The sequence below is a fragment of the Mustela lutreola genome, chromosome 8, assembly GCF_030435805.1.
Source record: "Mustela lutreola isolate mMusLut2 chromosome 8, mMusLut2.pri, whole genome shotgun sequence".
NCBI classification, from domain to species: Eukaryota; Metazoa; Chordata; class Mammalia; order Carnivora; family Mustelidae; genus Mustela; species Mustela lutreola.
In genome coordinates this window covers 29504090-29530500 of record NC_081297.1, presented here as the reverse complement: position 1 = coordinate 29530500, position 26411 = coordinate 29504090, and the positions used below count along the sequence as shown (strand labels likewise).

The following is a 26411-nucleotide window of genomic DNA, read 5'->3' as shown; positions in this document are numbered from 1 at the left end:
AGTCCAGATAAACAGAAATGATGAAACTCATCACTGCCTAATATATTCAAGATGCTTTTAAAAGAATGTGTGCATGGAGGGGATGGTGAAGAGCCAGGGAACAGGTCCACTGTTTTTATTGCCTTCCTTAAAATCTAAATAATAACAAATCATCAAATTAACTATTTCATTCTTCATTTTTGAAGACGGGATATGTATTATGTAAAGACAGGGTGTAACAATCCCATGCAGCAAAAAGACACATCCAGCTGGACCAGTTAATCAAAACCAGGCAGAGACAAATTTATACCAGTCTGATGGCAAGTAAGGTTTTACAACTTTTGGCACAGTAATCGTTTGTCCACCAAGAAAACCACAAGCAGACCACTTACACAGACTTCTAAGCAAGTGCCTTTTACTGTTTAATATTTGGGGGCAGAAGCCTGAGGAAAAGGAGGTACAAAATGCACCAGATGCTGACATGTCATTAGCCAGCAAAACCCATCCAGGAGCCTCCTGGCATTTGGAAATTCTGACCAACTAGAGAAATACAGTAAAATGAAAGGTATACGTCCAATTAAAAACCTGAGCTTTTTTCCTAATTATACAAATATCATGTTATATATTAAAATTTTTAAAAAAGAGAGAGAGAGAGAACTCAGTTCAAAAAGCTAGCAAATGTTGTAGAAGAAAATTGGCGAAGCTAAGGCCTGTTCGAATCACCTCCTAAGAGTGCATCTGTGCTGAAAAAGACTTTGACACAGAGTGCCAGAATTTCACATGGGACAGTCAAAATAACTTCAGCATTTCAACCCTATTCAATCAGTGATCGGAATCTGCGGGGCCACTCCGGGGGTTCCATGGAAAGCATGCATTTTCCTCTGCACTCAAAGGAAGCCACTACAAAAACAACATTTTGTTCCAAACAGTATCACATGAAGATTTCATAAAAAAGACAAACACCCCTGTCTACTGGAAATAATTTAGTATATATAGCCCTCGCTTTAGAAAACTATTTTAGCTAATGCACAGCACATCCAGAACAGGATTCAAAGTTTGGGCATTGGAACTGAATCTGCAATTTTTCCTGCATAAAGGCTTTTGTGGTTCAGCAGTATCTCTAACTTACAATAGGAAAAAAAAAAAAAAAAAAAAGGAAAGAAAGAAAAAACAAAAAGCAACAACAACAACCAAACAAAAACCACCTCACATATTTCAGCCACAAAAAAGCTAATTTATAAATGCAATTAGATCTTTCAAGCGTCCTTTGAGGAAACGATAATGGGACACAGGAGAATACAAGGAAAGAAACGGAGGATACGAGGCATTCATCCTGTTACAAAATAAACCCACAAGTGCAATTCCTATTTTTCCTGCCTTACCTTGTTTCTCAGGGAACCTGAGAGCTCCCAGGCAGCTGGCAAGCTCTGGGTTTCTGAACATGTTGCACACAGAACGTTTAGTCACACAGTGCGATGCAGAGCCCAGTGCAACCGGCCGTGGCCTGCCGCCCGTCTAAGCAAAACTGGGTTGAGATTTTTCACAGCACAGGGCTGGAGCAATCAGGCCCTCGTGTCCTTGAAAGTATAGTAAACGCAGAGCAGGAGGCTGCAGGCTGGAACAGCTCAGACCCCGTAATCAGATTACAGGCAGAAATCAGGCCTGTGGCTGCCGAACCAGGCTGCTCTCCACCGATGGGCCATTCCTGATGTTGCCACTTCAAAGCAGGGGCCGAAGCCCAGCTTATGCTCCCGCCACACACACAATACTGCAGCCTAACCCCCACCATGGGGGAGTCCCAAACAACTCCTCCTCGCCCTAAAAATAAACAAAAAGGAGCCATACAGAGACTCCTGATGTACTGGGAAGCGGGGAAGCCGCCTAACGATTCCCAGGCTGCTCCGAGTCTGGCTTTGGCGAAGTTAAATGAAATATTTCACCTAACGGGGAGCCAAAACCCCATCGTTAAGAGTTAAGATTTATGAACAACATATGAGCGAAATTGTGGGAAAAGAAAAGGCAGATATTACTGGAGGCTCAAAAATTTTAATTTGAGACAGAGGCTCTCCGGTTAGGCCTTACCTCTTGGGTTGCCCCCTTTTTATTCCGTTATTTCTTAGAGGGACTTCATTTTTATAAAGCAGGTCCGGGTTTACTACAAGATGAAGGGGAAGGCTCCCTAAAAATCCTCTGTGCTCTGCCTACTCGCCCCCCCACCTCCTCACCCCACAACTACTGCTCTTCTTCCATTTCCCTTGTTGCGCCTTTCCTAGAATGTCACATAGCTGGAGTCACATAGCATGTGGCCTTTTCCGATGGGCTTCTTTCACTGGTAATATGCACCAAAGGGTCCTCCATGTCTTTTCCTGGCTTGACAGCTCATGCCTTGTCAGTGGTGAATAATATTCCATTGTCTGCGCAGACCATAGTCTGTTTACCCATTCCACTGCCGAATGCTTGCTTCCTTGTTTGGGCAACTAATGAAGGAAGCCGCCATAAACATCCATGTGCAGGTTTCTGCAGGGACAGAAGTCTTCAGCTCCTCTGGGTAAAGACCAGCTCCTTTGGGTCAAGTCAGGATGCGTGACAGCCGCATCATATGGCAAATAAGTTTAGTTATGCAAGGAAGGGCCAAACGGTCTTGGAAAGTGGCTGTATCATTTTGCATTCTCACCAGCAATGTATGAAAGTTCATGCTGTTCCACATCTTTGCCAGCATTTGGTGACGTCCATGTTGGGGACTTTTGTCATTCTGATAGATGCACAGTGGTACTTTATGGTTCTGAGTTTCCCTGATGACTTATGACATGGAACATCTTGTCTTACGCTTATTTGCCATCTGTGTATCTTCTCTGGTGAAGTGTCTACTAAGAGCTTTGGCCCATTTTTTTACTCCGTTGTTTCCATTGTTGAGTTTTAAGAATTCTTTGTATATTTTGGATAATAGTCCTTTATCAGATGTGTCTTTTGCAAATATTTTTGCCCAGCCTGTGGGTTTTCTAATTCTCTTGAAATCGTCTTTTGGGGCGCCTGGGTGGCTCAGTGGGTTAAAGCCTCTGCCTTCGGCTCAGGTCATGATCCCAGGGTCCTGGGATCGAGCCCCGCATCGGGCTCTCTGCTCCACAGGGAGCCTGCTTCCTCCCCTTTCTCTCTGCCTGCCTCTCTGCCTGCTTGTGATCTCTGTCTGTCAAATAAATAAAATCTTTAAAAAAAAAAAAGAAATCGTCTTTTGCAGGAGTTTTATAATTTTAAGAAGAAACCAACTTGTCATTTCTTTCTTCCATGGATTGTGCCTTTGGTGTCTTACCTAAAAAGGCATCACTGGGGGTGCTTGGGTGGCTCAGTCTGTTAAAAGTCTGACTCTCGATTTCCGCTCAGGTCATGATCTCAGGGCTGTGAGATTAAGCACCACGTTGAGCTCCATGGGCGAGTGTAGAGCCTGCTTGAAATTCTCTCTCCCTCTCCCTCCACCACTTCACCTCCTCTCCCTGATCATGCTCTTTCTCTCTAAAAAGTAAATAAATAAAAATAAAGAGGCATTGCCATTCCCAAGGTCATCTGGGCCTTCTCCTATGTCCTCACCTAGGTAGTGTACAGTTTTGTGTTTTACATTCAGGTTTAGGATCCATTTGGAACTAAGTTTTGTGAAGGGTGTAAGGCCTGTGTCTAGATTCATTTTTTTTTTCATGTAGCCATCCAGTTGTTACGGCAGCATTTGTGGAAGAGACTATCTTTGCTCCCTTGCATTGCCTGAGGGTCTCTACTCCCTATAGAGAGCCCGACTCCCTGTACTGGCCTGTCTGTGTCTCTCATCTCTGGAGCGGTGGTTTGCCCTGGGACCGCCTAAGGATCCAAGAAGAGTTGTTGATCTCGGTCCTTGCAGCTTCTTTCTTGTTGTTGGGATAAAGCGGGACTTCCCAAGCTTTTTACATTCAAGACTGGAAACCCTGGAGTCCCCCCGCTTATGTTTAACTACAACATGAAGGCAGTGAGACCAAGCAGTAACAATGTAATTCCAAGAAAAATATACAATGATTGGAGGTCGGCAATTTTACAGCTAAAAGGAGCATTAAAGGGAACCTTAAAAAATGGTCTCATTTACAAGATGAGGAAACAGGGCTAGAGGAGTAACTTGCTCATGTGCAGACACTCGGTTCGTGATGGAGCCATAGGATCTGGGGAAGGTGGTGGGCTCCAGACCATGATTCGCCCCATTCACCCACAGGGAGGCAGGGACTGTGAGTATGTCCATCTTTGAGCTGGGGCACAGCAGGCTCCCAGAGAATGTGTGCTGAGTGACCATATGAAATCATGCAATAATCTTTCCTGAAGGCTCGAGGTCACACTCTGAAATGACTTTCAATGACTTTACGTCCTGATTTCAAACCAAATGGACTTAAACGGATCTCCAAACTACAAACATAACTTGAAAAGGAAGAAATTAACCAAAGTGCGCCCACAGAAGGTACCCCAGCACTGGTTACTCCGTGGGTCCGCGATGGCATCTGACGTTCTCTCTATACAGCTGGTCACTACAACTCTGATGAAGCTGGGGAGAAATAGGGCAAATGGGGCAGTTTACAAAAACTCAGCAAGGAACAACATACGGAGCTGTTGGCAACTGTAGTGGACATTTTATTGTCAGGTCCAGACTAACTGGGAAAGAAGAAGGAAGTGTCAGAAGGCGAAGAGAAAGGGAGGAAATTGCCCAAGCAACGGATTCTGGAAATGAATAATTACAGGAGATGAAATAATATTTATATTTACAAATAATCTTTATAAAGAATTTAGTTTATAAAACATAGTGTCACCTGCTCATAACCATTTCTATTCCTGAAAACTACTCTTCTTGGAGAATAGTTCAATAGAATTATCCTAAGTATATCTAAATGTTTATTTTTAATTGTTACTGAGAAACATCTCTAGTTTGAGTTTTTAAGATGAATTCTGATAGCAACTAAAAAGAATTTGGATATTCTCTATAAGCTGGTAATGGAATCTAACCAGAACTATTTGCTTTGCTCACCCATTATGGAAAAAAAGCAAACAGATTTAAATATGGCTTCACTGTTGAAAAGAAAAAGCATAGCGTTCTTTAATAAATTACAGATATATAAGTTAATTTCTTATTTAATTATCCCAACCCCATGAGATCATAAAGATGAAAGAAATCTGTATTTTATCAGTAGAAAATATGAGGCTTTTAAGTCTACTCTCCAATAATTAGAAATAATAACAATAAATAATTTTATTTTAAGGTGGCTCATTCACACTGAAGAGCGACCAAAACAGACAGACATTTCCTCACATCGTTCTGTAGGTTAGCATGTTTTATTTCTCTGCAGAGAAAATTCTAAGTTGTGGTTGTGATGTTCTTAAATTTCAGGGAGAAGATAGTTCAATTTAAAGCAGAGATACTGTCATACTTGCTGTCCAACATCACTTAACCACCAGCTCAGTGCAAAGAAAGGAGATACACTAGAGGCACAAAATTCTCTGCTACTGTGTCCAGTTAGAAACACAGATCTTTTCCATTTTCAAAGCACCATAGCCTTCTCAATGCTCAGAACTAATGTTTCATGGAAGTATTTTATGGAATGTTTTTGAACTTTCGATCTTGAAATTAAAAAGAAAGCAAAGGTTTACATTTCCTCTAGATGGACACACAAAAAAATGCTTCAGTGGAAGGAACATAAATGTGTGAATGGAAGGGCAAGAGGAAGGTCACTGTCATGGGCATGTCAATGTCATGATCTGTGGGTGGTGGATGACCAAGAAGGATCTATGAATGGACCACGGAGATGCTGACATCCCAAAGTGAAATCACTCAGACAACCGCATCAGGTCGTGGTAAATCCAAAGCCATGGACTTTGGGAAAACGAGAGGAAGGGGCCTTTCTGATCACCTGGTCTTCATTTTACTAAGAGTTGGACAACCTCCCCCAACAAGGTCACAGAGCATATGGCGTGGCAGTGCCAGGCTAGAAATAAACTCACATTCTCTCGCTCTCCCCAGGACAACTCCCACATTCCTGATCAGTCTGGACACAAAGTAACAGGGGCCATTGCTGTATATGTGTCCTGGCTTGTTGTCATAGGGTCCCCAGCCCTCTGACCTGTGTTGGTTTCATCGGTAAAGAGGACAATCTGGCCCTGGAAGGAGTCAAGTCAACTTCTTACAAATCTCATAGGACTCCTTCATCTGGTTTTTGTTCCCGAGGTGCTCCTCAAACCAAAGATGGTTCTACATGTTCCTCAAACCCTCAGTGACTTTAGACAGAAGTGAATAGGACATATCTAAGGTCCTCAGGCAAAGACAGAAATCGGGGCCTTTTGGTGGGGGAGGGGAATTATGGAAAAAAGAAAGCAATTTATAATTCTTCCTTCCCTTTCCAAGGTCTCCACCTTATCGGAGATAGACAAGATAAGGATGTTACTATCAACTTTTAAGAATGTATAAAGCAATGGCTCAGTAATTCCACTTCTAGAAAGGTACTAAGGAAATTACTTTGAATGAGTACAAGGATGTTTACCACAGTTTTGTTTATAAATGTATAAAAATGGAAAGAGTCTACATAAAGAAACATACAGAAGAATGGGAAAATTATACATGAAAACCAGGTTGGAAACTTACTTGATGATTTGAAAAAATTTTCATGATGTATTAGAGATAGACACCCACCTTATCAGAAAGACAGTAAGTAAACAGACCAAAACATTATTATCTCGCTACCCAGACATAACTCTGTTCATGTTTTTCCTCCTTTATTCAAAGTTCCAACAATAAGCATGAATTACTTCTACGGTTACCAAAACAGTTAACTACAAATAAAGACAAAGGTAATAGATTCTTTTAAAATCCCAAGGTTTAGATTTGGCCTAAACATCCAGGAGAAAACCATGAATGGAATTGTGTCTGTTGGCCTATACACAACATCAACCAACCTTTCTCCCCTGAACGTACGCATCTCTTGGCTATAGGGGCATTGGCCCAGAAAATCACCAAAGCTCTTGATAACGTGCACCCCAGTGTTTCTCAAACTCCACCCCGCATGGGCCACAATCACCTGGAAGTTCTGGGCTAACTTTCCCTGCCAACCAAGAGTGAACTCACCTGTTAAATCCCTTCCATAGATTTTCTTCTCTCTCAGCATCTCTCTATTACCAAGTACACTTTTCCTGCTCAAAAGCCATGTCTTTTGGAACTACCAAGCTTGTGGGGCAACACCTGAGACACATTCCTAGCACAGTGCCTGGCTCAGAACAATGAACTATTAAATACTGGAGGAATGAGTGAAAGAAGCAAGCAAACAGACCAGCAGTGGGCTCACTCCCGCTCTTCCTCATTCCTAGATTCTGGCTCATTCTCAGCCAACTCTATTTCTTTTCTAGGAGGCATAAAGCAGAAGTACTACCACTCCTTCCTAAACTTGACACAGGATCCTAGGAATGTTTTCTTGTCTTTCCTACAAGGTGAAGCAAGGATATGGCACCTAAGTATTTGTGTAGAGGGAGAAACAGGAAGAAATGCTAAAGATGTGCCAGGGGTATGAATTAATGGGAAAAATGGGAGTGGATTTCTGCAGTCCAGCTGTGGACAATGTCAGTGTGAGTCCAGGTAAGAAGGGTCTCTTCCTAAAGGGGCAAGGTCAACAGGTAAGGCATCAGATGACAAAGGGTCAAGGTATTAACTCCTCAGGGACTGTGGTTCATAGCTGTTCACAGGATTACACTGAGGCTTTATGGAGGGGCCACTGTCTGTGACCCGACTCCTGTCTGCTGTCTGGCTGACATTTATGTACCCATGCCACGTGAGAGGAAGCTGTCCTCTGGGAGTCATCATCATAGAGGAGAAAATGGGAACAAAGCCAAATGAAAAGGAAAACAGCCTAATACCTGCACATTTTCTACCACGTCTACTGTGATGATTTAAAGAAGAGCATAGAACTGGGTCCCTTACTGACCTTTCACCAAGAGGGGGGACACAATGCTAAGTGCTCTGGAGCATTAAATTCATTCAGTTCTCTCCAGCATCTTCAGAGAGATAATGCTACTATCCCCATTGGCAGATGGGAAAACGGAGATACTGGGTGTTCTAGGATAAAACCTTGGGCTGCTTAAAATGTAGCTCTAAAGGCAGAAAGACCACTTCCTGATCAATTAAAATGAAATCAAAGAGGTAAATATGAAGGTGAGGCCATGATTAAATCAGGAATATACAGCTGACCGTTGAACCACGCAGGGGCTAGGGCACCGCCCCCTGCACCGTTGAAAATCAGAGTAGAATTTTGACTCTCCCAAAGCTGAACTGAAAATAGCCTGTTGATCGAAAGCCTTACCAAGAGCATACAGTTGATTAACGATATTTAGTATGTGTATTATAACCTGTATTCTTATAATCAACTAAGTAAAGACAATGCTCTTAAAATCTTAAGGAAAATAAAAAATACATTTACAATTGCCGTCCTGTATTTATCAGAAAAAAAAAAAAAATCCACAGAGACATCAACCTGCTCTTGTTGAAGCCTGTGTTGTTCGAGGGCCAACTGTGTGGGGAACAACTCTGAGAACCGGAGGGCATCCTCCAATCCCTGCGTGGATCTTCATATGGGAAAGAGATGCGGGTGTGTGTGACACTCCCTCCTCCCAGGCCTGCCGCCTCCTCACTGGGCTCCCTGGATAGTGCCTGAAGCCTCCCAGTCCATAGGAAAGAGAGAGGACATTGACACGTGCAACACCTGACTACATCCTGTTGTGAGTTACTGATACATTTCAATGATTTTAACAAGTGCCGCAGAACCATTGTAATGAAATCTACTATAAGCTACTACAGGCCGCGACTGAAAATTCCAAAGCGAGGGCTGTGTTTTTATAGCCTAGTAAAGTAGGGGTATTTTGTATGCTAGAAGCAGCTGGAAATGGTATTCACATTTTCTGGGGTGGATTTTATTTCTGTGTGCAGACTCTGAATGTGGGCAGAACTGCCTGACGGGAGGGAGTCCCACCAGTAGGAAGCCTGGTGAGTCCTTTTTGCTTCCCTTTTATCACAAACTGGTTTATTCAGATATTCCAGATTCCTTATTTAGAGTAATTCTCCTCCCGTGTGCGTTGTAAATGTTTTGTGAATTTGGGTTTGTGGTAATAATTAGAAGTCTCAAATAAAATTTTGTGTTACAGGATTTGTTATGGTGATTTTAAACAGGCCAAGTATGTAGCCATGAAAAGATGTAAGTACTATCAATGATAAGAAATATTGTAACTCAGACATTTCTGTATTAGATGTGTTGAAAGAACCATGCCCATCTTGCCATCGGAAAGATCTTAAAAAAAAAAAAAAGGCTTACTGCAAACCCTAAGGACTTATTCATGTCTTTAAATGTCCAAAAGAAGAATGTTAACATATGAAGTGAAAATTATCTCTAATCATTTTAGCTTCTGGCCAGTTCTGAATCTGTAGCTAATGATTCTTGGGGAAAATAACCCAGGTAGCTTGCAGAAGGAGAGGACAGTCAACCATTTCTCAGAGCAGGAAAAACACAAAACAAAACAAAACAAAGGTCACTTTCACATTAAAATATACACTGAAATATACCTACAATGGACTACTATTCAGCCTTAAGGATTGGCATTCTGACACTTATAACAATATGGATGAACCCTGAAGACATTATGTTCAATGACTAAGCCAGAGACACAAAGGACAAATACTGCGTGATTTCACATATAGGAGGTATGTTGAGGAATGAAATTCACAGCGACAGAAAGCAGAACAGTAGTTACCAGGAGCTGGGGAGCAGGGGGAATGGGGAGCTACTGCAGAATGGGAACAGAGTTTTAGTTGGAGGACATGAGAAAGTTCTGGAAGGTGGATGTTGAGGTCGGTTGGAAACTAATGTAAATGTACTCAATGCATTTAAAAATGGTTACAATGGTATTATATTTTAGCACATTTTTTAAAAAATAAAGTACACTAAAGGTAAAGCACAAAGTGACACAAGTTACAGGCATGTGCTGGGAATCCGGGCACAGGTCTCCTGACAGGCGCTGGACCAAAGGCAGATGCTGGCTTGCACGCGCCCACTACTCCCTTCCAGGTCAAGGAGGCGCCAAGAACATTTCTGACCTATTCGATGACCAATACACTAAGGGTCCTTCAACAATGATCTGACAAATAAGTAATATACTTAGATATTTAGTGTGTAAAATCTGAAACGGCATGGGGTGCAGAACACTGTTCTTGAGAGCTGCAGGGGTCCAAGCCCCACTGGGCTCGTTCACAGAGGGCAGAACCCCAGCTGAGGAGAAGGGGGGCTAGCATAATTCCACTTGTCCAGAGAGCGTGCACAAGGCTTCTGCCAACTCCAGTCATTCAATACTCACTATTTGATGGTTTTAACATGAACAGAAAGCAAGGAAATACTGAATCATCAGATATGAGAATGTTTTATGAGTCTAAAAATCCAGATGGTAGACCAGTAAATGTATAATATTACTGTTGATACCTCATAGATTATAGCCTTTCCACAGCTATGCTTGAACGATTGGAAAGGGCTTTGAATAAAATAATTTCTGGCCTTCCTTGTCCTCAGAAAAGCATCTTCATAAGAAGGAGAGGACAGTCAACCACCACCTCACAAAACTAATTTGTACGGAAACTTAAGAAAAATCCAGCAACCTGCCTCCCCAGCATCTCCACTGTTTGTGAGAGATGTAGGTTATCTGGTACCCAGGACCTTCACTAGAGTCTCAGAGCTGGTCCCCCGTGCATTTGCTGACTGATGAGGGGTTGGGGGATGGATGTTGCTAAGATTAGACATGTTCTCAAGAGCTTTCTCCATGTGCAGGGATCTCCAGGAAAACAGTCTGTACTCAAAGACCGAATAGCACAGGAAGGTTATGACATGGAAGTTGAAGATACATTCTACTCTACTTGAAAGGATGAAAGATAAACGCACACTTATGAGTCATTTTAACATCTGATAAAAAACAAATGATAGCAAAGTTTGGTGCCCCTCAGAGTCACGTGGGGTGCTTGTTAAAAATGAAGGTCCCCCTACCCCAGATAAGGATATGCTCCCAAAAGTAAGAAATCATGAGTATAAGCCATTTAAGATGACGTCTGGGAAGAAGCAGGAAAATAAAACCAAATGGATGAGTTTAATGAAGGAAGGCTTCCTGGAGGAGGTGATGGTGAGCCTACTGGGGAATGGAGGAAAGGATGGGTAGGAAGAAAGGGTCATGTGAGTGTGACAGATTGGAGGAGAGCAATGCTTTACTAAAGAAGGTGTGAGCTGGAACAGGGGTCACATTCAGGAGAAATGGGAGAGGCCAGGCCATGCAAAAGTGGGAAGGGCAGGTATCTACCAGAACACGGAGATTCACCTGCTATGAAGAAAATGAAACCCAGTACTGAAGTCCAAACAGAAGAAGGAATTTCGGATTCTCTCATGCCTTGACATCACACTCAAACAGTGTACTGTATGGATTTTAGGCAGCGAGAAAAGTTTTCAGGAGCATAGATGTACTAGCCCAGTCGCTTTCTCTATATGGCTTGCATGCCTCTTATCCTTAAACAGGATGGCAGGCAGCAAAATAAAAAAGCTTTAAAAGGGCAGCCTCTTTGATAAACTCATTACTGTGATCCCTCCACAGGTCACAGCCCCAGCCACGGCTGGCCACATCGCTGCTGGGCTTTGGTCTCTGTCACCAGACACGACTGGCTGACCAGCACATCAGACACCCGAAGCCAGTGAGACAGACTGACTGCCCGGGATGTAAGTTACAGGGCAGTTCAGTGTTAAGAGTAAGATGTCATCTGAAAGCTGATATTTCTCGTTATCTGCCTGGAATTTCCAGTTAGATGCTCAGCCACGGACCTGAACCCAATATGCAAAAGACGAATGTCAGAGATTTTGCCCCTCCCTCCTCGCTCCTTGCCCCAGACCTCTTCTTGCAGAAGCTGTTCCTTCCTACCCAACAGGATTCACCGAGCAACTACCAGAGGTCAGGAACCCAGGGGGACTGGAACACTGAAAGGACTGCCCGCCCCCGAGGAGTTCACAGTCTAGTTGAAGAGACTGACTAAAGGATGCAGAACTGGTTTTGACCCCTTCGGTCCTCTTATACCTTGTTCTCCCTGAGCCTTTTGAAGTTTCCCTACCTCTTCTGTTATTCCTGTCAAGTGCATCTGTTTGTCTTCCCCATACACAATCGGTTCTTCCCGGGAATCATGAGAGACTGTGCCCTCCAGCCCCAGAACGACCAAGGGCCCAGCAGCGCGGGGCAAACAGTCAGGACAACCGCAAGTCCCCACTTCCCAGAACAGAGAACACGCCGTGCTTCCTTCACATTCGGACCTTCAAACACCCAGCGACAGCAGCAGAGGCATTTTAACTGTGGACAATGTGGAAGTTAAGTATGTAAACTGTGGAGTCCTAGTCATGTAAATCATGTAACGTTTTACACTCATATTGATCTGGAGTCAAGCAGTCATCATTGCTCCATTGTAGCTAATCACTCATTAAAGTAATTATGGAATCATCAAAACAACTGATGAAAACCATATAATTCATGGGAGTCTGTGACCCTTCCCCTTAAAAAGGCAGCTCTTTTAACTTCCCAGGAACAGGCACTATACCTTTAAACCAAATCATTGCTTATCAGTAAAGTTTTATATACATATATATATATATTTATATTTATATTTATATTTATATTTATATTTATATTTATATTTAAAAACAAAACTGGAAAACTCAGTGCCCACCTAATAGAATCCTAACTTCCTCATTCCAGACACCTCGAAGTAAAAAATTCAAGCAATAGTTTTGGAATTTACAAAGCGGTAGACTTTGTGTCTTCTCATTCCGGGACTCCAAGTTTATTCTAACAAGAAGTCTCGTCCATCCCCTGACGTCTTTGTGATGCAGAAAGAAAATGTACCCCGCCTCCAGAGAGTTCTCTGTTCTTTCCTGTCCTGCACACAATATTTTTCTCTTTATAATTCAACGTGCAGCAATGTTCCCTCCAGCCAACATACTTTGCACAGAGTTTCAGGAGTTTTCTAAGGTCCTAGGGGAGCTCGGCACCGAGCTAACAAATTCCTTTTTGTACAGGTCAAAGGTACATGTGTTAAGAACCAGTACCCCAAGTTACAGCCCATGCCATGGGGTGCCATTAGCCAAGCTGGTCAAGGAAGATGGAAACAGATATTTAAAACAAACAAAAAAAGGATTTCTTTAACAGGAGGGGTAAGACCCACCCTTTCCCTGAATGATAAGTAGCCGACAGGAGTCAATCAAAGGAAGACAATGAGGTGAAAACAGGGCCCAGCAGGAGGGCACCTGTCCACTCCCCTAGGGTCCACCCTAACCCTGGGGATGGGGGGGCTGTCTGGTGGCAAAAAGAATTGGATAGCTTTGCTGCTAGGAGATTTCTGGGGTAAGAGGAGAGCCTCACGGTGACCTGGCACTTGGAAGGAGCTGCACTTGCTCTTTCCATCTCAGTAGGCTGTCCAGAGCCTGCACCAGAAATGAAGAAGAAATCACTTAGACAAGGGGGTGCCAGGGTAGCTTAGTCAGTCGGGCAGCCAGCTCTTGATCTCAACTCAGGTCAGGTCTCAGGGTCCTATGTCGAGCCCTATGTCAGCCTCCATGGTCGGCAGAAGTCTGAAATTCTCTCTCCCTCTGTCCCTGCACACTAATAAATAAATAAATCTTGGAAGGGAGGGAGGGAGGAGGGAATCACTTAGAGAAGTGACATGAACTTGAAGTGTCCCCGTGCCATGGAATTAATTCAGGCTCCTTCTCCGTGTGTTCTGTGTCTCACGTGCGGCTTTGATTCATGAGCCATGACTGATCATTGCAAGAATTTGAGAAGTCCAAACAAAAATTTTGGTCCAGAGAAGTGCCATCCTCCCTAGTTTCCAGCCACTGCATCAATTTTGAAAAAACACAGACAAGAAAAGAGGAATTCTGCCTTAAAGACTCACTCGCGAAGATATTTCCCTCAGATGCAAGGTTTTTGGCTATTAACCACCAACACCGAGGAGACCTTATTGCTGAAGAGAACAATAAAGCAGATGCCATAATGTAATGAATGTAATTTCAGAAGAGAAGTTTAGGGGTGCCTGGGTGGCTCAATGGGTTAAAGCCTCTGCCTTCGGCTCAGGTCATGATCTCAGGGTCCTGGAATCAAGCCCCACATCAGGCTCTCTGCTCAGCGGGGAGCCTGCTTCCTCCTCTCTCTCTGCCTGCCTCTCTGACTTCTTGTGATCTCTGTCTGTCAAGTAAATAAATAAAATCTTCAAAAAAGAAAAAAAGAAGAAGAAGAGAAGTTTAAAATGGAGAGGTCATTTTAGAGAAAACAATGGAAGTGACTTGCCCAAGGTCACTTAGCCCATCCATGACAGCCTTTGAGCCTGGGTCCCCTGGCTCCTGGACTCTGTTCTCTCCACTGTCCCACCTTGCCATCTGGTGACATTTCCTCCCTACCACACACAGGACCTCACCACCAGCAAGACTCTACTAGAAAACCCAATGAAGATACCAAGAGTCTCCAAAATAGCTTGGGTTAACAGGAAACCAACATTTCCTGATTGAGTCCACACTCCACAGAGTAAGTCCTAACACAGTACAAGCTACACAGTGAGTAAAACCCTAGCAAAAGGAGATCCTTTGGGAAGCCACCTCCTGTTTTCCACCCATAGCATAAAGTATGTCTGCCAAGGACAGTGTATATTCCTGTCATCACAGTGGACTAGAATTAATTGAGCAGTACTAGGCCATGTCTCCAGGGTCTGGGCTCTCTGGCTCCTTGCAGAACACCAGCCCGCTGCCCCCAGCTCTGCCAGCCTGTCCCCAGACGCCAGCCCTCTTGGCCCGCCAGCCTACCTAATAAGGCAACATGCAAGTTGACTGGCTGGCTTGTAGGTCACGCACTGTTTACTGTGCAAACTCTGGGCTCACAAGCAAAAGGAGCGCCTACCTTTTGGCAGACAAAGGGTTACCCTTTGCCAAAACCTCTTAAAAGGCAGCACTGTTGGGCCATTTACATAATAATACATACTGGTCTGCAAACCCGGACTCTAAAACCCTGGGTGGCTGCTGAGTTAAAGGACCTTACCTCCAGCAGGCTGGAGTAGTTAGGCTTCAGGGGAAACGTCCCTGCCTTGGCCTCCCCCAGTCCCCCTTCCCACATCCCTCAGAGAACTCACACTCAATCTTCGGAGCAACTTATTCAGCGTGCATCCTGACTCCCTGAGGCGCCCATCTTCAAAAATAGCCACCAACGGTCTCCAAATAGATGGCATGTCCTGGGTACTTAAAAGGGAGTCACCGGGTCAAGTGCGGGAAGGGTCCTTAGCTTTCCACAAAATATGCGCCGGCAAAAACCAAACTTCTATCTTTTCAAATAAGGAGGCTGCGCTGTGGGCCAGACCGTGCCTGAACACAAACACCCATTATTTTTCCTGCTGTTAAGGTCTGGGCTCACACTCTTCCCACCCCCGGCTCCCGACCCGGCTCCCGAGACTTCTCCGCTACATATAAGGGCAAGGATACACCCGTGATGAACTGCGGCCCGTTCATCACGGCACAAATTTCCTTCAGCTCTTTGCCATCAGTCTCGGCGTCCTTCAGAAGCCATCCGGCCCCCGGTCCACCAAACTGGGTACGTCCCAGCGGAACTCGGAGCACTATATCAAGTCTCGGCGGCCGAGCTGTTGGCGAGAGGCTGACCTGGAGCAAGGCCAGGAAGGGTCAGGGAGCACGAGAGGGCCAACCCTGAGGAAGGCATTCAGCAAGAGTGTCAGTCGCCTGTGAAGTCCAGTACACAGCCCAAATCTGTACTTACGGCCAATGGAAACCAATCTGGAGGCCCCGTCCGTCCCTCTTCCCTCCCCCCGTGCTAGCACCCAGTGCTGACTTTTTTGTGTAAACACAGGCTTCCTTCAGAATCTCTCAGAGCCCTAACAGCTACCATGAAGCAGTCTTCCTTTCTTCTCAGAGGAAAGGAGTTTAGAGGATCTGAAACAACTGTCAGGAAAAACAGATGCCTACGCTTTGCTGATAGGTTGGGGAATCCAGAGTTTACCTATTCAGTCCCTAGGGGAATCTCCCAAGAGGCATTCAGAAATTCCTGTCTAGATATTCATAACAGAGAGAACAAGGGATGTGGGACCCTCAAAACCAAAAGCTTGTCCTTTAGCTTCGTGGAAAGCTGCCTTGGAAAACTGAGTTTAAAAAACAAACACCTGCTCCTTCACACCAACCCCCATATTGTCCTAACAGGGCTTTGCACTCGCAGCTTCAACCCTACAGGAATGGGCTTGCTCTCTCCTTTATGGCCTCTAAATTAGGCAAAGCAGGAGAGGAACCACAGGGGTGTGGGGTGGGCAAGGTGGGGGGTGGGGGTGGGCAGAGTCCCAGAGGGCGGTGGGGAGGAGTATGGAGCTGCTCTGGGTCCCTGTGGCCCCTCAGCAGGCAGGGGGAGTTCCCAGGCCCTCCCTGGCAGGCACCCACCAGCCTGGCTGGCTTCTGTGTTTATTTTACTCCCAAACAGCTAATTTCCCATTGTTCAAGGCCAAGTTAGAGAGCACTGAAGCATTATTATTCCCCTTTCTCCAACGGCCAGCCAGCTCCAGGTGGCTGTTTGATTCCTAATTAGCAGGGCCAGGGAGCCTAGGCCAGGAAAAGGAGAGAAGACCCAGAGCTCCTGGCTACCAACCCCAGCCAGAGCAACCAGGATCGCCTGAGCAGGAGGAGGAGGCAGCAGCTGCCAAAGGGAAGGAAAGGCCTGGCATCACATGGTGACCTGGATCTACCTTGGAATTCCTATGTGGCCAAACCTCAGGATTCTAGAGACTGAAGACAGGAAAAAGAAGAATAAGTTCATTTCTCCAATAATCGTCAGTGACTACTGAGCTAATATTAAATTTCTTCTAATTAAATGTTGTTTAAAAAAAAAAAAAAAAAGTTCTCTCTTTCAGTCCCTGTGACTCTCTCCTTAACAATAAAGATAGAGCTGTGCTCACCCTCCCACTGGCATTTCCATCTTAAGCAAGGTTGTCCAACAGGTTTCCAGGACAAGAGATGTATTCATGGACCTGATCATAGCAAACCAGCAGCTGCCCATCAGTCTGAAGGTATATGCATGTCGTCAACATCCAGTCAGCAGAGCTAGACCCACTCCACTGTCCCCCTGAAATCAGAACTCTGCCATCTACATGCGAACAGTGGGTCTTATCAGATCTTTGCCTGTTCCAAAGAGGAGTGTTCTCTTTAATATGTACATTCTACCTTTTTTGGCTATTTGGCCTTAGAAGCTATTGGACTGGGTGGCAGAAAGTGACTTTAATGGTATTAAGGACTAAATCTTCATTTGCTACCTATTTATAGAATCCTTTGTTTTTAAGCATGTTGTCAGGCTAATTTTATGGATATATTTTTAACCCGGACACATGCTTACCCTGTGTTAAGCTTAAAATATGCTGATACAGCTTGAAACTGCCTCCTGTAATACTGATTTAACTTAGTTCCAGCTCTCCACGTCTAAAGGGTATTAGCTTAAGAACCCACCTTTTCTTTCAAAAAGAATTAAAAACGCCAACCCTAAACTGCACTATGTCGTCCCCTAGTGGCAGAAAGGAGTTGATGCATCTTCCAAAGTGGATTTTAGGAACACCTTCTTAAACGGAAAGCCTGAAGTCAGGACCTTTGTGCTTAGGCAGATAGCTTTAGTATCTCTGAGATATATACAGGAGCCGAAATGCCAGCAAATGACTGCATTCATTTACTCCACAAATATGCACTACATGCCCCTGTCCTGGGACTTGGGAAACAGAATCAGTAAAGGTGTAAGAAAAAATTCCATTCCGGTAATCAACGACCAAGTATAATGTAATGTCCCACATGCCCAGTGGCCTTTAAACGTATGTCACAGGGGTTAAGTATAGATACTCTGGAAGCAGGAGTGATTTTGTATTGTTGGTCTCGCTCCTCAACACCTTGTCTGTCACTGTCCCCTCCCTTTCCCTTCCTCTGGGCAGACCCCGGAGCTGGCTGCCAGTGCCCCCAGCAAGCAATCCACTAAATAAAGTGACCCATGAAATCCAAACTAATGAGATTTTTAGTATCAGCTACATAAAAGGGCTTTGGTGGTTTTCAACCCTCCGTATTCTGAACTAAAATACCAAGAGTTATCAAAGTCGGGCAGTCTCATAAAAAAGGAACAGGTCTCTCTTTAGCCATATACACTGACGCAAGAACACACCACGATACTATATTCTTTCGTGTATAAACATTACAGTGCTGTGAACGTTTTATTCAGAAGCTCACATCTGACGACGCCATCATAAATTCCACAGCCATAGAACGCTATTGTCTTACACTCCCGTTCCCCATCTGTTTTCAAGGCTGGCAGTGGTGCAACCGGGATCATTCCTGTGTGAGTCCTTACGGGACGTCAGGTGCTAGAAGCACCAGGCAGCACACGGCCCCATGACGCCAGCTCGGAGCACCAGCCTCAGCTGCGGGATGCTCCGTGCCCAGCGGGGCTCTGACCCACCCCTCTTGGGGAAGCCCAAGTGCCCTGGGTGGTTGCTGTCTGCTCTGGGCTCAGACCAAGGAAGGACAGCGGTTGGGATCGTTCACAAGACAAAGGACAAGAGCGCCTCTCGGGAGAACATTTCAGGAGCACAAACACAAAAACTGAACACACGCAGGTTCTCATTTCTGCTTAAAACGGCACCTCGCCTGCCCAGCTGCTGTCCAGTCTCTTGCTGCTGAGATTTCTCCACTCCAAGGTGAGTGCTCCATGAGGGAGACTTAAATGACCGCAGCCACAGGTGTCCATTAGTTATGGAGGAAAGGGGAGGCAGCACATTACAACGCGTATTGTGTGATCCAAACACACAACACACACAAACAACTTCTGTTAAAATATGCGAAGTGAGCTTTGTGAGGGGAAAGGTTAAATTGGAAAAGAAAGCCTCACTGATTTTTAAGCAGAATCAGTGGGACTGGTCGCTGTTAAGTATAAAGAAAACTCAAATAATTTCCCCCACATGTTTCTATCCACTCCTGTTCCACCTCATTTTTTAGAGCCAGAGAAAGGGCGGTGGCGATATGTTTAATTTCAAAAGTCACCAACAATGGTGCCCCAGGCTGAACACAACTCAGAGGTCATGGCCCTAATATCTGGCTTACTCTTAAAACTTTTGACAGCAGTCTTGTTAATATTTGGAGAGTTAGAGGGCACCTGTGAAAAGAAGAAGGGGTCTATAATTTTACACCCAAACTGTACAGTCATGTTTTATTAAAATTCATACAATGTTTTATATAAATTTCACACTACTTTCATAGTGCAAACAAGACACAAATTGTCCCAGAGTCCTTTGCAGACTCCGACAGGAGCAGACCTTTGGAAGTAAGTGGGTAAGTGCCTGAAGCTTGCCCTAAAACCTTCACATGAAGGATAGAAGAATATTCTCGTAAGGATATAAGCCAGTGTCCCTGAAGTTCCCAGAATACTGCAGCTGGGAACTAGAAGGGGCCAATTCTCATTCTCCATCTGTTGTCCAGGAAGATTCTAAGCCAAGGGACCTGGTTAGCTTTCCATCAGACTCGGGTCCTCAGAAACCAGGTCATTTTCACTAAACTCTGGCCAGGTTGGTTATCAAAATCCAAAAATGTCAAAATACCTGCTACTCCTGACTTGCCTTCTCCTCCATTATCGCACACAGGAATTCACAGTGCTTGGGCAGTTTACCTCTAGCCCACACCCTCTAAGGAAAAGAATGATATTATTATAGAAGTCCCCAAATTAGCAATATACTTTATAATTACAAAAACAGATTTTCTATAATTATAAATATACATAATATAGCATATTTTGAACGTGTCAGATTTTATTAAGAAAATTTAACACTATATACATATTAAGCTATAGTCAATACACAAATCTCATAATTTTTTTTAAAAATGCAGCTTTGTTTTTTCAAGATTTTGGTTTTCATTTGAGATAGTGCAAGAGAGAACACAAGTTGGGGGTAAAGGACAAACTCCCCACTAAGCTGGGAGCCCAGTGTGGGGCTCACTCGATCCCAGGACCCTGAGATCATAAGCTGAGTTGAAGGCAGAGCCCCACAGGCACCCCAAGACAGTATGTTGTTAAATGTACAGACTCCCAACTCCTATTTTTGGAGATTCAATAAGCCCTTTTATTCTATTCACCCAGTTCTAAAGAGTTTGTCTGATTCCCGAGCCCTTGACAAGATGCCCAGAAGCTTCCAGAAGGTTAAGAATGCTAAGAAAGAGAGGAGGAAGAGCTGGTCTGGGGGTGAAGGACTCCTTAGGGGGTGGAGGACATATACTTAGGTCTGCCTTTGCTACCTGACATCTGTTAAGCGGGGAAGCAAAAGTCCAAGCTAGATTGGCCTCCTTCATAGAATTCGGGGTTCTTGCAGATGGGTCCCTGGAAGCGGCCACCTCTGTGTTTCCAGGATGGCACAGGTGTGCACAGCCACCTTGGGGAGCAGCAAAAGGAGGTTCACCTGGAGAGCTGTGTTCCCAGCAAGCCTGCCAAAGCCCAGGTGCAGGGCCCCACGGGACACAGCGTGGAGAGCGCACCTGGATTCCAGCCCTGTGCACACTGGGGGAGAAGTGTCCTGACAGCAACCACACTTTTTACATTGGGTCAGCTCTTTGGTTGAGTAGCTAAGAAAAGTCATTTCATTCATCCTGCTAATTCGTTTCTTGACAGGAAAAGAACTAATAAGATAAACACAGAACAAAACACACTTTGGGCAGGCAAATCTTTTAAACCCAGTTTGCAAGACATAAATATGTATTATAGGGAAGAAGTCTACAGCTCATCCTTGTTCTTGATTTCTACCTGTTTCTACCCCACGGGCTGGCTCCACACCTACTGTCACACACTTTCTTCAAATGCCCTCTTGCCCATGATCATGCTTTATTTTCTGTGGCCCACGCCACGCACCCAGGGGAACCAGGCCACCAGTCATGGCGCATAGAGGAAGCAACCCGTTCAGGAAGCTGTCCTCACCCCACTGGGGTTTGTGGCCTCTGGGGGAAGAGCTGCTGTCCTTCTAGCCTCTGGGCTCCTCACTCCCCAGGCCGGGCTCCGAGACCATTCCAGAATCTCTTTCCTGCAGTGGTGCCTTCCCTGGTTCTCACATCTGAGAACACTGTGCCCCATGCCCCTTCCCCTTGGGGGACCTCCCCATCCAGTGAGAGCTCGGCTGTGCCAGGCAGACCCAGGTTTGGGAAATGATGCCCATAATTAGTGAGGCATGGGGTATACAGCCCACAAGGCATCCAGCCAGAGGGGTCAGACTACCCTCTGTTGCACTCTCCCCTTTCCTGCCCTCTTACTGTGCAGACCAAGTTCTGGCCCAGTGCCAGGTATAGGCAGAAGTTTTCCAAACCAAACATGAATCAACACTAGGTCTTTCCAGATCTACAGTCCTTAATGGCATACAACATGCTTTCAGTATCTCATTTAATCTTTACTTCACAAACACAGACATTGTAGAAGTGTTTTATAACCTATAAAGCAATTTAGGCAACGTGGCATCACGGGTTCCTGCTGGCATGCAGGGGAGAATCCCAGTCCCGGTCTCACAGATGAGGAAACTGACCTCCAACGGGGCTAAAGCAGAGTTAGGGAGCGGTGGGGAAAGCACACAGTTAACCTGTGGGTCCCTTACAAGGGTGTGAGACCTAGGAAGGGCTCTCTGTCAGAAAGCTACACAAAGCCCTGGATTCCTGCTGGAGGCTTTGAAGGCGAATGTGATCATCCTAAACCACAAATTCAAGTGCACAGTCCTGGCTGATCCCAGTTCTGGCTCCCTTTCCCTCCCTCCTTCTCTGCTCTCTAATTTCAGTGGAGACTTGCAGATATTATGAAAAGGATTATCCCGTGTTGTAAAACTCAGCAGCAACTACCTCTCGGGTGAGCTACAGGAGATGTGTGTCTGGGGCTATTGGGAGAAGTGCCTCCATTTCTTCTTACGAATCATGTAAAAAGCCTGTTAGGTTTTATTCAAAACTACTCTTCTTAAGTCTTGGCGATCCTGGCTATTCTGGACTCTGCCTAAGCGTGAAGAGTGAGGAAGAAAAGATTCAAACAAGATTCTCGCTACATTCTTCGGGTGACAGATTTGGAACATGAGCTAATGCATAGACCAGCCCAGCCAAAGCGGAACAAAAACAATGCTATCTACAGCTGCCCTGGGGCATCTTTCTGAGCACCAAAGAGCCTCTCCCCACTCCCTCCAGGGGCAGCTCCAATCTTTTTTTTTTTTTTTTTTTTTTAACTGATGCAAGGGTGTGGATAATCTTTGTAAGCCAATATATCATTTGGTTTAGCTTTAGAAATATTTGATCATGCTGATTTGGCAAAGAAAAAAAAGCGCTCTCTAGCATAACAGTTCATCTCTGTAGTAACTAGTTTGAGCAAGTCAGTAACTAGTTTGAGACGGGGACAGAAGGCCAGTCTCAGGGGGAATGAGAGGCTGATCCTGACCCTGGGGCTTAATACTGGACTCCTGAGCCGGACTTTGGCCTTCAGGCAAATTCACAGGCTAACAGCTACTGCTTCCTGTGGCCTGGAAAATTTAGCACAGGTTCTTGAGTCACGAGACACTTTTTCTTTAATATTTTTCTCCAGTTTTTGTCTGCTCTTTCTCATATGTTTTAAAGTTTTTTTTTTGTAGTCTTCCAGTGGGAAGCACAAAAACCAGAATCAATTCCTAGATGGTCACATAAACCAGATCTGGGCTCCTCATGAGCTGCGAGAACCAAAGCCGATGGGGCAAATGCAATTTACAGAAAACATGAACAATGCCCGTGAGGCTACGTATATTAACTAGAGTTTTGCCCTAGTCTGTGTGGTTCGCTATTCCAAATGCCAATCCTTCCGAACGGACAACATGCACATAGAGAGATAGTATCATGTCCATGTAGCCCACTAACAAATGGAGAAAATACACTACAAGTAGCAAAGAAAAAGATGCCCTAGTATTTAGCACTTTGGGCGAGATAAGATTACAAAAAATCTAATGGGATTCTCATCTTTAGTTATATATGACACAGACTGGGAATTTGGAGGCCAAGTTCACTGGGGACCTTGCAGTAGAATTAGTCATCTTTAGGGTTGGAAAGGGCTTTGGAAATCCTCTGGTTTAGCAGTTTTCCGTTGTAGTCAAGTGTCAGCCTCTCTCAAGGAGCCTGAAACCCTCTCTGTGCCCCAGCCATACCCCAGACCATGGGAACCAGGATCCAACTCCCATCCTAGGGGATCTTGCAAGAGCTTCCCCAGAGTGAGGATTCAGGAGGCAGTCCGAGGCGAGAACCACAGCTCTCTGCACCTTCCCACCTGAAGAAGGAACACGCAGATGGGCCAAGCTGGCGGCAGCAGCAGAAAGGCAAGACTGTGAGAACTCAGCTGTTTCTTTCCTAAACACGTGGCAAAGTGGTGTATTTAAATAACCGTTACCAGAGAACATGTAATTCAAACGTTACCAGTCCCTGACCTTGGGGCAGAAAGGATTCCACTCAAACTCACGGAATAGAATCGGGATAAAAAGTCGGCCAAGAAAGTTCTCAGTGAACCAGGGAAAGGAGGAAAGGAGACAAGAAAGGTCATTGTCACTAAAGTCCCTCTGTTGCATAGAGAGCCCGCTCAAGGCTCCATGCTAGGGGATCCCTTTGGTAGGAGAAGGTAGTTAGAAGGACGGCGGGACCCAAGCTATATTGGTAGATACTATGATTAAGTGACAGTTCACTTCTACCATTCGCAGGGCAAGCAGCGCCTGTCTAGAAATCAGATACAACCACGGGACTCAGGCACTCCCCCCATACACCCTCCAGCGTTCTTTCTTCAAAACCCTCTTTCCTGGCTTCCAAAGCTCTTGGTCATTCATCTCCATTATTCATGTGCTAACTTGAAAGTTTTATATTCTGTAGTGCTTCTCATCCTCTGTATCTCTGAAACATGTTACTACAATTATACCAGTTTGTCATCCAAGGAAAACAGCTCACAATACCAGCGTAAACAAGTTTCCAGAGAAAAGACAGTAAAAAAAAAAAAAAAAAAACCGGAGTTTTAACTGTTCACTTTGTTTTCCAAAATACCACACGCCATGTTTTAATCTAAAAACACATTCGCTCATCAAATTCACTGAAGCCCAGACTTAGAGCTGAAAAGGATGATGAAGATAGAAACGTCCTCTTTCACTTGAGAGAAAGATGCTTCCTAATCGGTACCCGGGAGCACTTCGATCTAATGTATTTCTCTGAAAGAGGAAATGTGTTCAGGCGGGTGAACTATGCCCCCTTCAGCCCAGCGCCCCGCAACATCGGGCCCCAGTTTCGGGAGCGGTGAAGCCCGAGGTACCAGCTACAGCTAAATCATGCAGGTCTTACCTAGGCCCATTTCAGGATCGAACTGTGGCTTTCAGCTCTGATACCCTCGCAGACAACTAATGACCGGCCCTAGACTATACTTAACACAAACGGCTGCCCAGAGATCAGTGGCCGGGGCTCTTCAGAGAGACGCGAGTTCAAACCCCAGCACTGGGTTTTTTAGCTCTGTGGCTCTGAGGCCAATTATGCCCCACTTAATAAAATTTAAAAAATAATAATAAAATAAAATAGTCAGCCAAAAACAAAATGGAGGTTAGAAGATCATTCTAAGTCTGAGGAGACTCCCATCTATAATAAAGCTCTCTGCTCCAGCAGGTTTTTGTTTGTTTATTTGTTTTAAGATTTTATTCCTTTATTTGAGAGAGAGGGAGTGAGAAAGCACAAGCAGAGGGAGCAGCAGAGGGAGAGGGAGAAGCAGGCTCTGCACTGAGCAAGGAACTTGACACAGAGCTCAATCCCAGGACCCGAACCCCGAGATTGTGACCTGAGCCAAAGACAGACCCTTAACCAACTGAGCCCCCCAGGCGCCCCTCAAGCAGGCTTCTATAGATTCCACTCATTGGCCCATCACCTGCGGGTCCCCACCACACCCACTCCCCTCTTGCTTTTGCTCTCCGTCTGTTCATCTGCCTGGCACCCCCTCCCAGCACACATACACACAGATCCCTTCCGAACTCATCACCTGACTGTTCTGCGCTCTTGGATCATCCTCCAGTTTTGCTCTCCTGACTGTTTCTCTTTTGACCAGTCTGCTGCCTGCTAGGATCCCTGTAAATTCCCCTTCGATCAAATCACTGCGTGTTCACTATCTTTGTGGGCGATTGGGTAGCGTTCTTTCAAAACACCACGCCCTGGGTGATTAGGTTATATTTCGATCTTTTTGCTATTAGCCAACCTAAACCAGTATCCATGCCAATGCGGTTTGACTCTTTTGCAGTAATTCACAGGCAAGAAGAATGTGTTGGGATGTTTCATGAAGTGCCCCCTGCTGTGGTCCATCTTTCAGTCACTGGCCTGCCTGTCCCCCCACACCCTCCGCTCGCTGCCCCGGGGCAGGCACGTTCTGGGCTCCACAAGCCAGAAAGACTATACTCTCCCACCAAGGGGCTGGTGCAACGTAAGTGCTCCCCAGCAGAAAGATTTTTGGAAGAACTCACAAACGTCTCCATTCAGAATACAATATAAATGTGTGTTGGCTCCTAACTCCTGAGCAAATACCTGTACACTGTGTGAACTTGTGAACTGTGCTTTTCATGGCTTTGCAATGTCATGTTTAAAGTTGAAAACTGTCAAGTTCAAAAGACGACTAAATCTAATGTTAAAAAAGAAAGAGGGGAGAAATACAAAAAACCTCTTTAAAATCATTCCATCCCCACTAAGATGATGAGGAAGGACTTCTGAAGCCCTGGAGGCTCAGAGCTCCTTCTTCCCCTCCACGGATGCACCCTCTGTTTTTGGAGTTAAATGAAAGCAAGTGTGGAACAGGACACAGCTGATGCCCTGAAGAGCACTTGGTCCCAGGTGAGGGCGTAATGCTGGGAGCCCCACAAACTCATCCTCTTACCCAATACACACAGTGGAAATGCAAAGAATCCTTCTTTCTTCCTTTAAAGAACCTAAGAGTGGAGGAGACAAGTGAGCACTTCTGCTTCCTGAAAGACATTTGAAACATAGCAATTTATCCTTCACAGAAAGAGTTCTGTGGTACACGGTGTGAAGCAAACATGCAGCTTTTAGAACAAAAAAAAGGGGGGGGGGCACCTGGGTAGCTCAGGGGGTTAAGCCTCTGTCTTCAGCTCAGGTCATGATCTCAGGTCCTGGGATCGAGACCCACATCACGCTCTCTGCTCAGCGGGGAGCCTGCTTAACTTCCTCTCTCTGCCTGCCTCTCTGCCTACTTGTGATCTCTCTGTCAAATAAATAAAATCTTAACAAAAAAAAAAAAGAACAAAAACATGAGGGACACCAGGGTGGCTCAGTCAGTTG

At 45.0% G+C, this 26411-nt stretch overlaps 1 protein-coding gene across 15 annotated transcripts in view; it reads right to left on the bottom strand.

Moving 5' to 3' along the window:
* Positions 1-26411, bottom strand: part of SVIL (supervillin) — a 228422-nt gene that overhangs the window by 97287 nt on the left and 104724 nt on the right. For 5 of the 15 annotated variants that reach the window (XM_059184171.1, XM_059184172.1, XM_059184174.1 and 2 more), the window contains exon 1: positions 1362-1493. The exons of 4 other annotated variants lie outside the window; for them this stretch is intronic. In XM_059184171.1, the coding sequence (XP_059040154.1) occupies positions 1362-1422 (61 nt within the window). In that variant the 5' untranslated portion in view covers positions 1423-1493. Of the gene's footprint in view, positions 1-1361; positions 1494-26411 lie in introns of those variants that run through there. 6 more of the 15 variants (XM_059184175.1, XM_059184178.1, XM_059184183.1 and 3 more) reach the window with 4 other exon arrangements.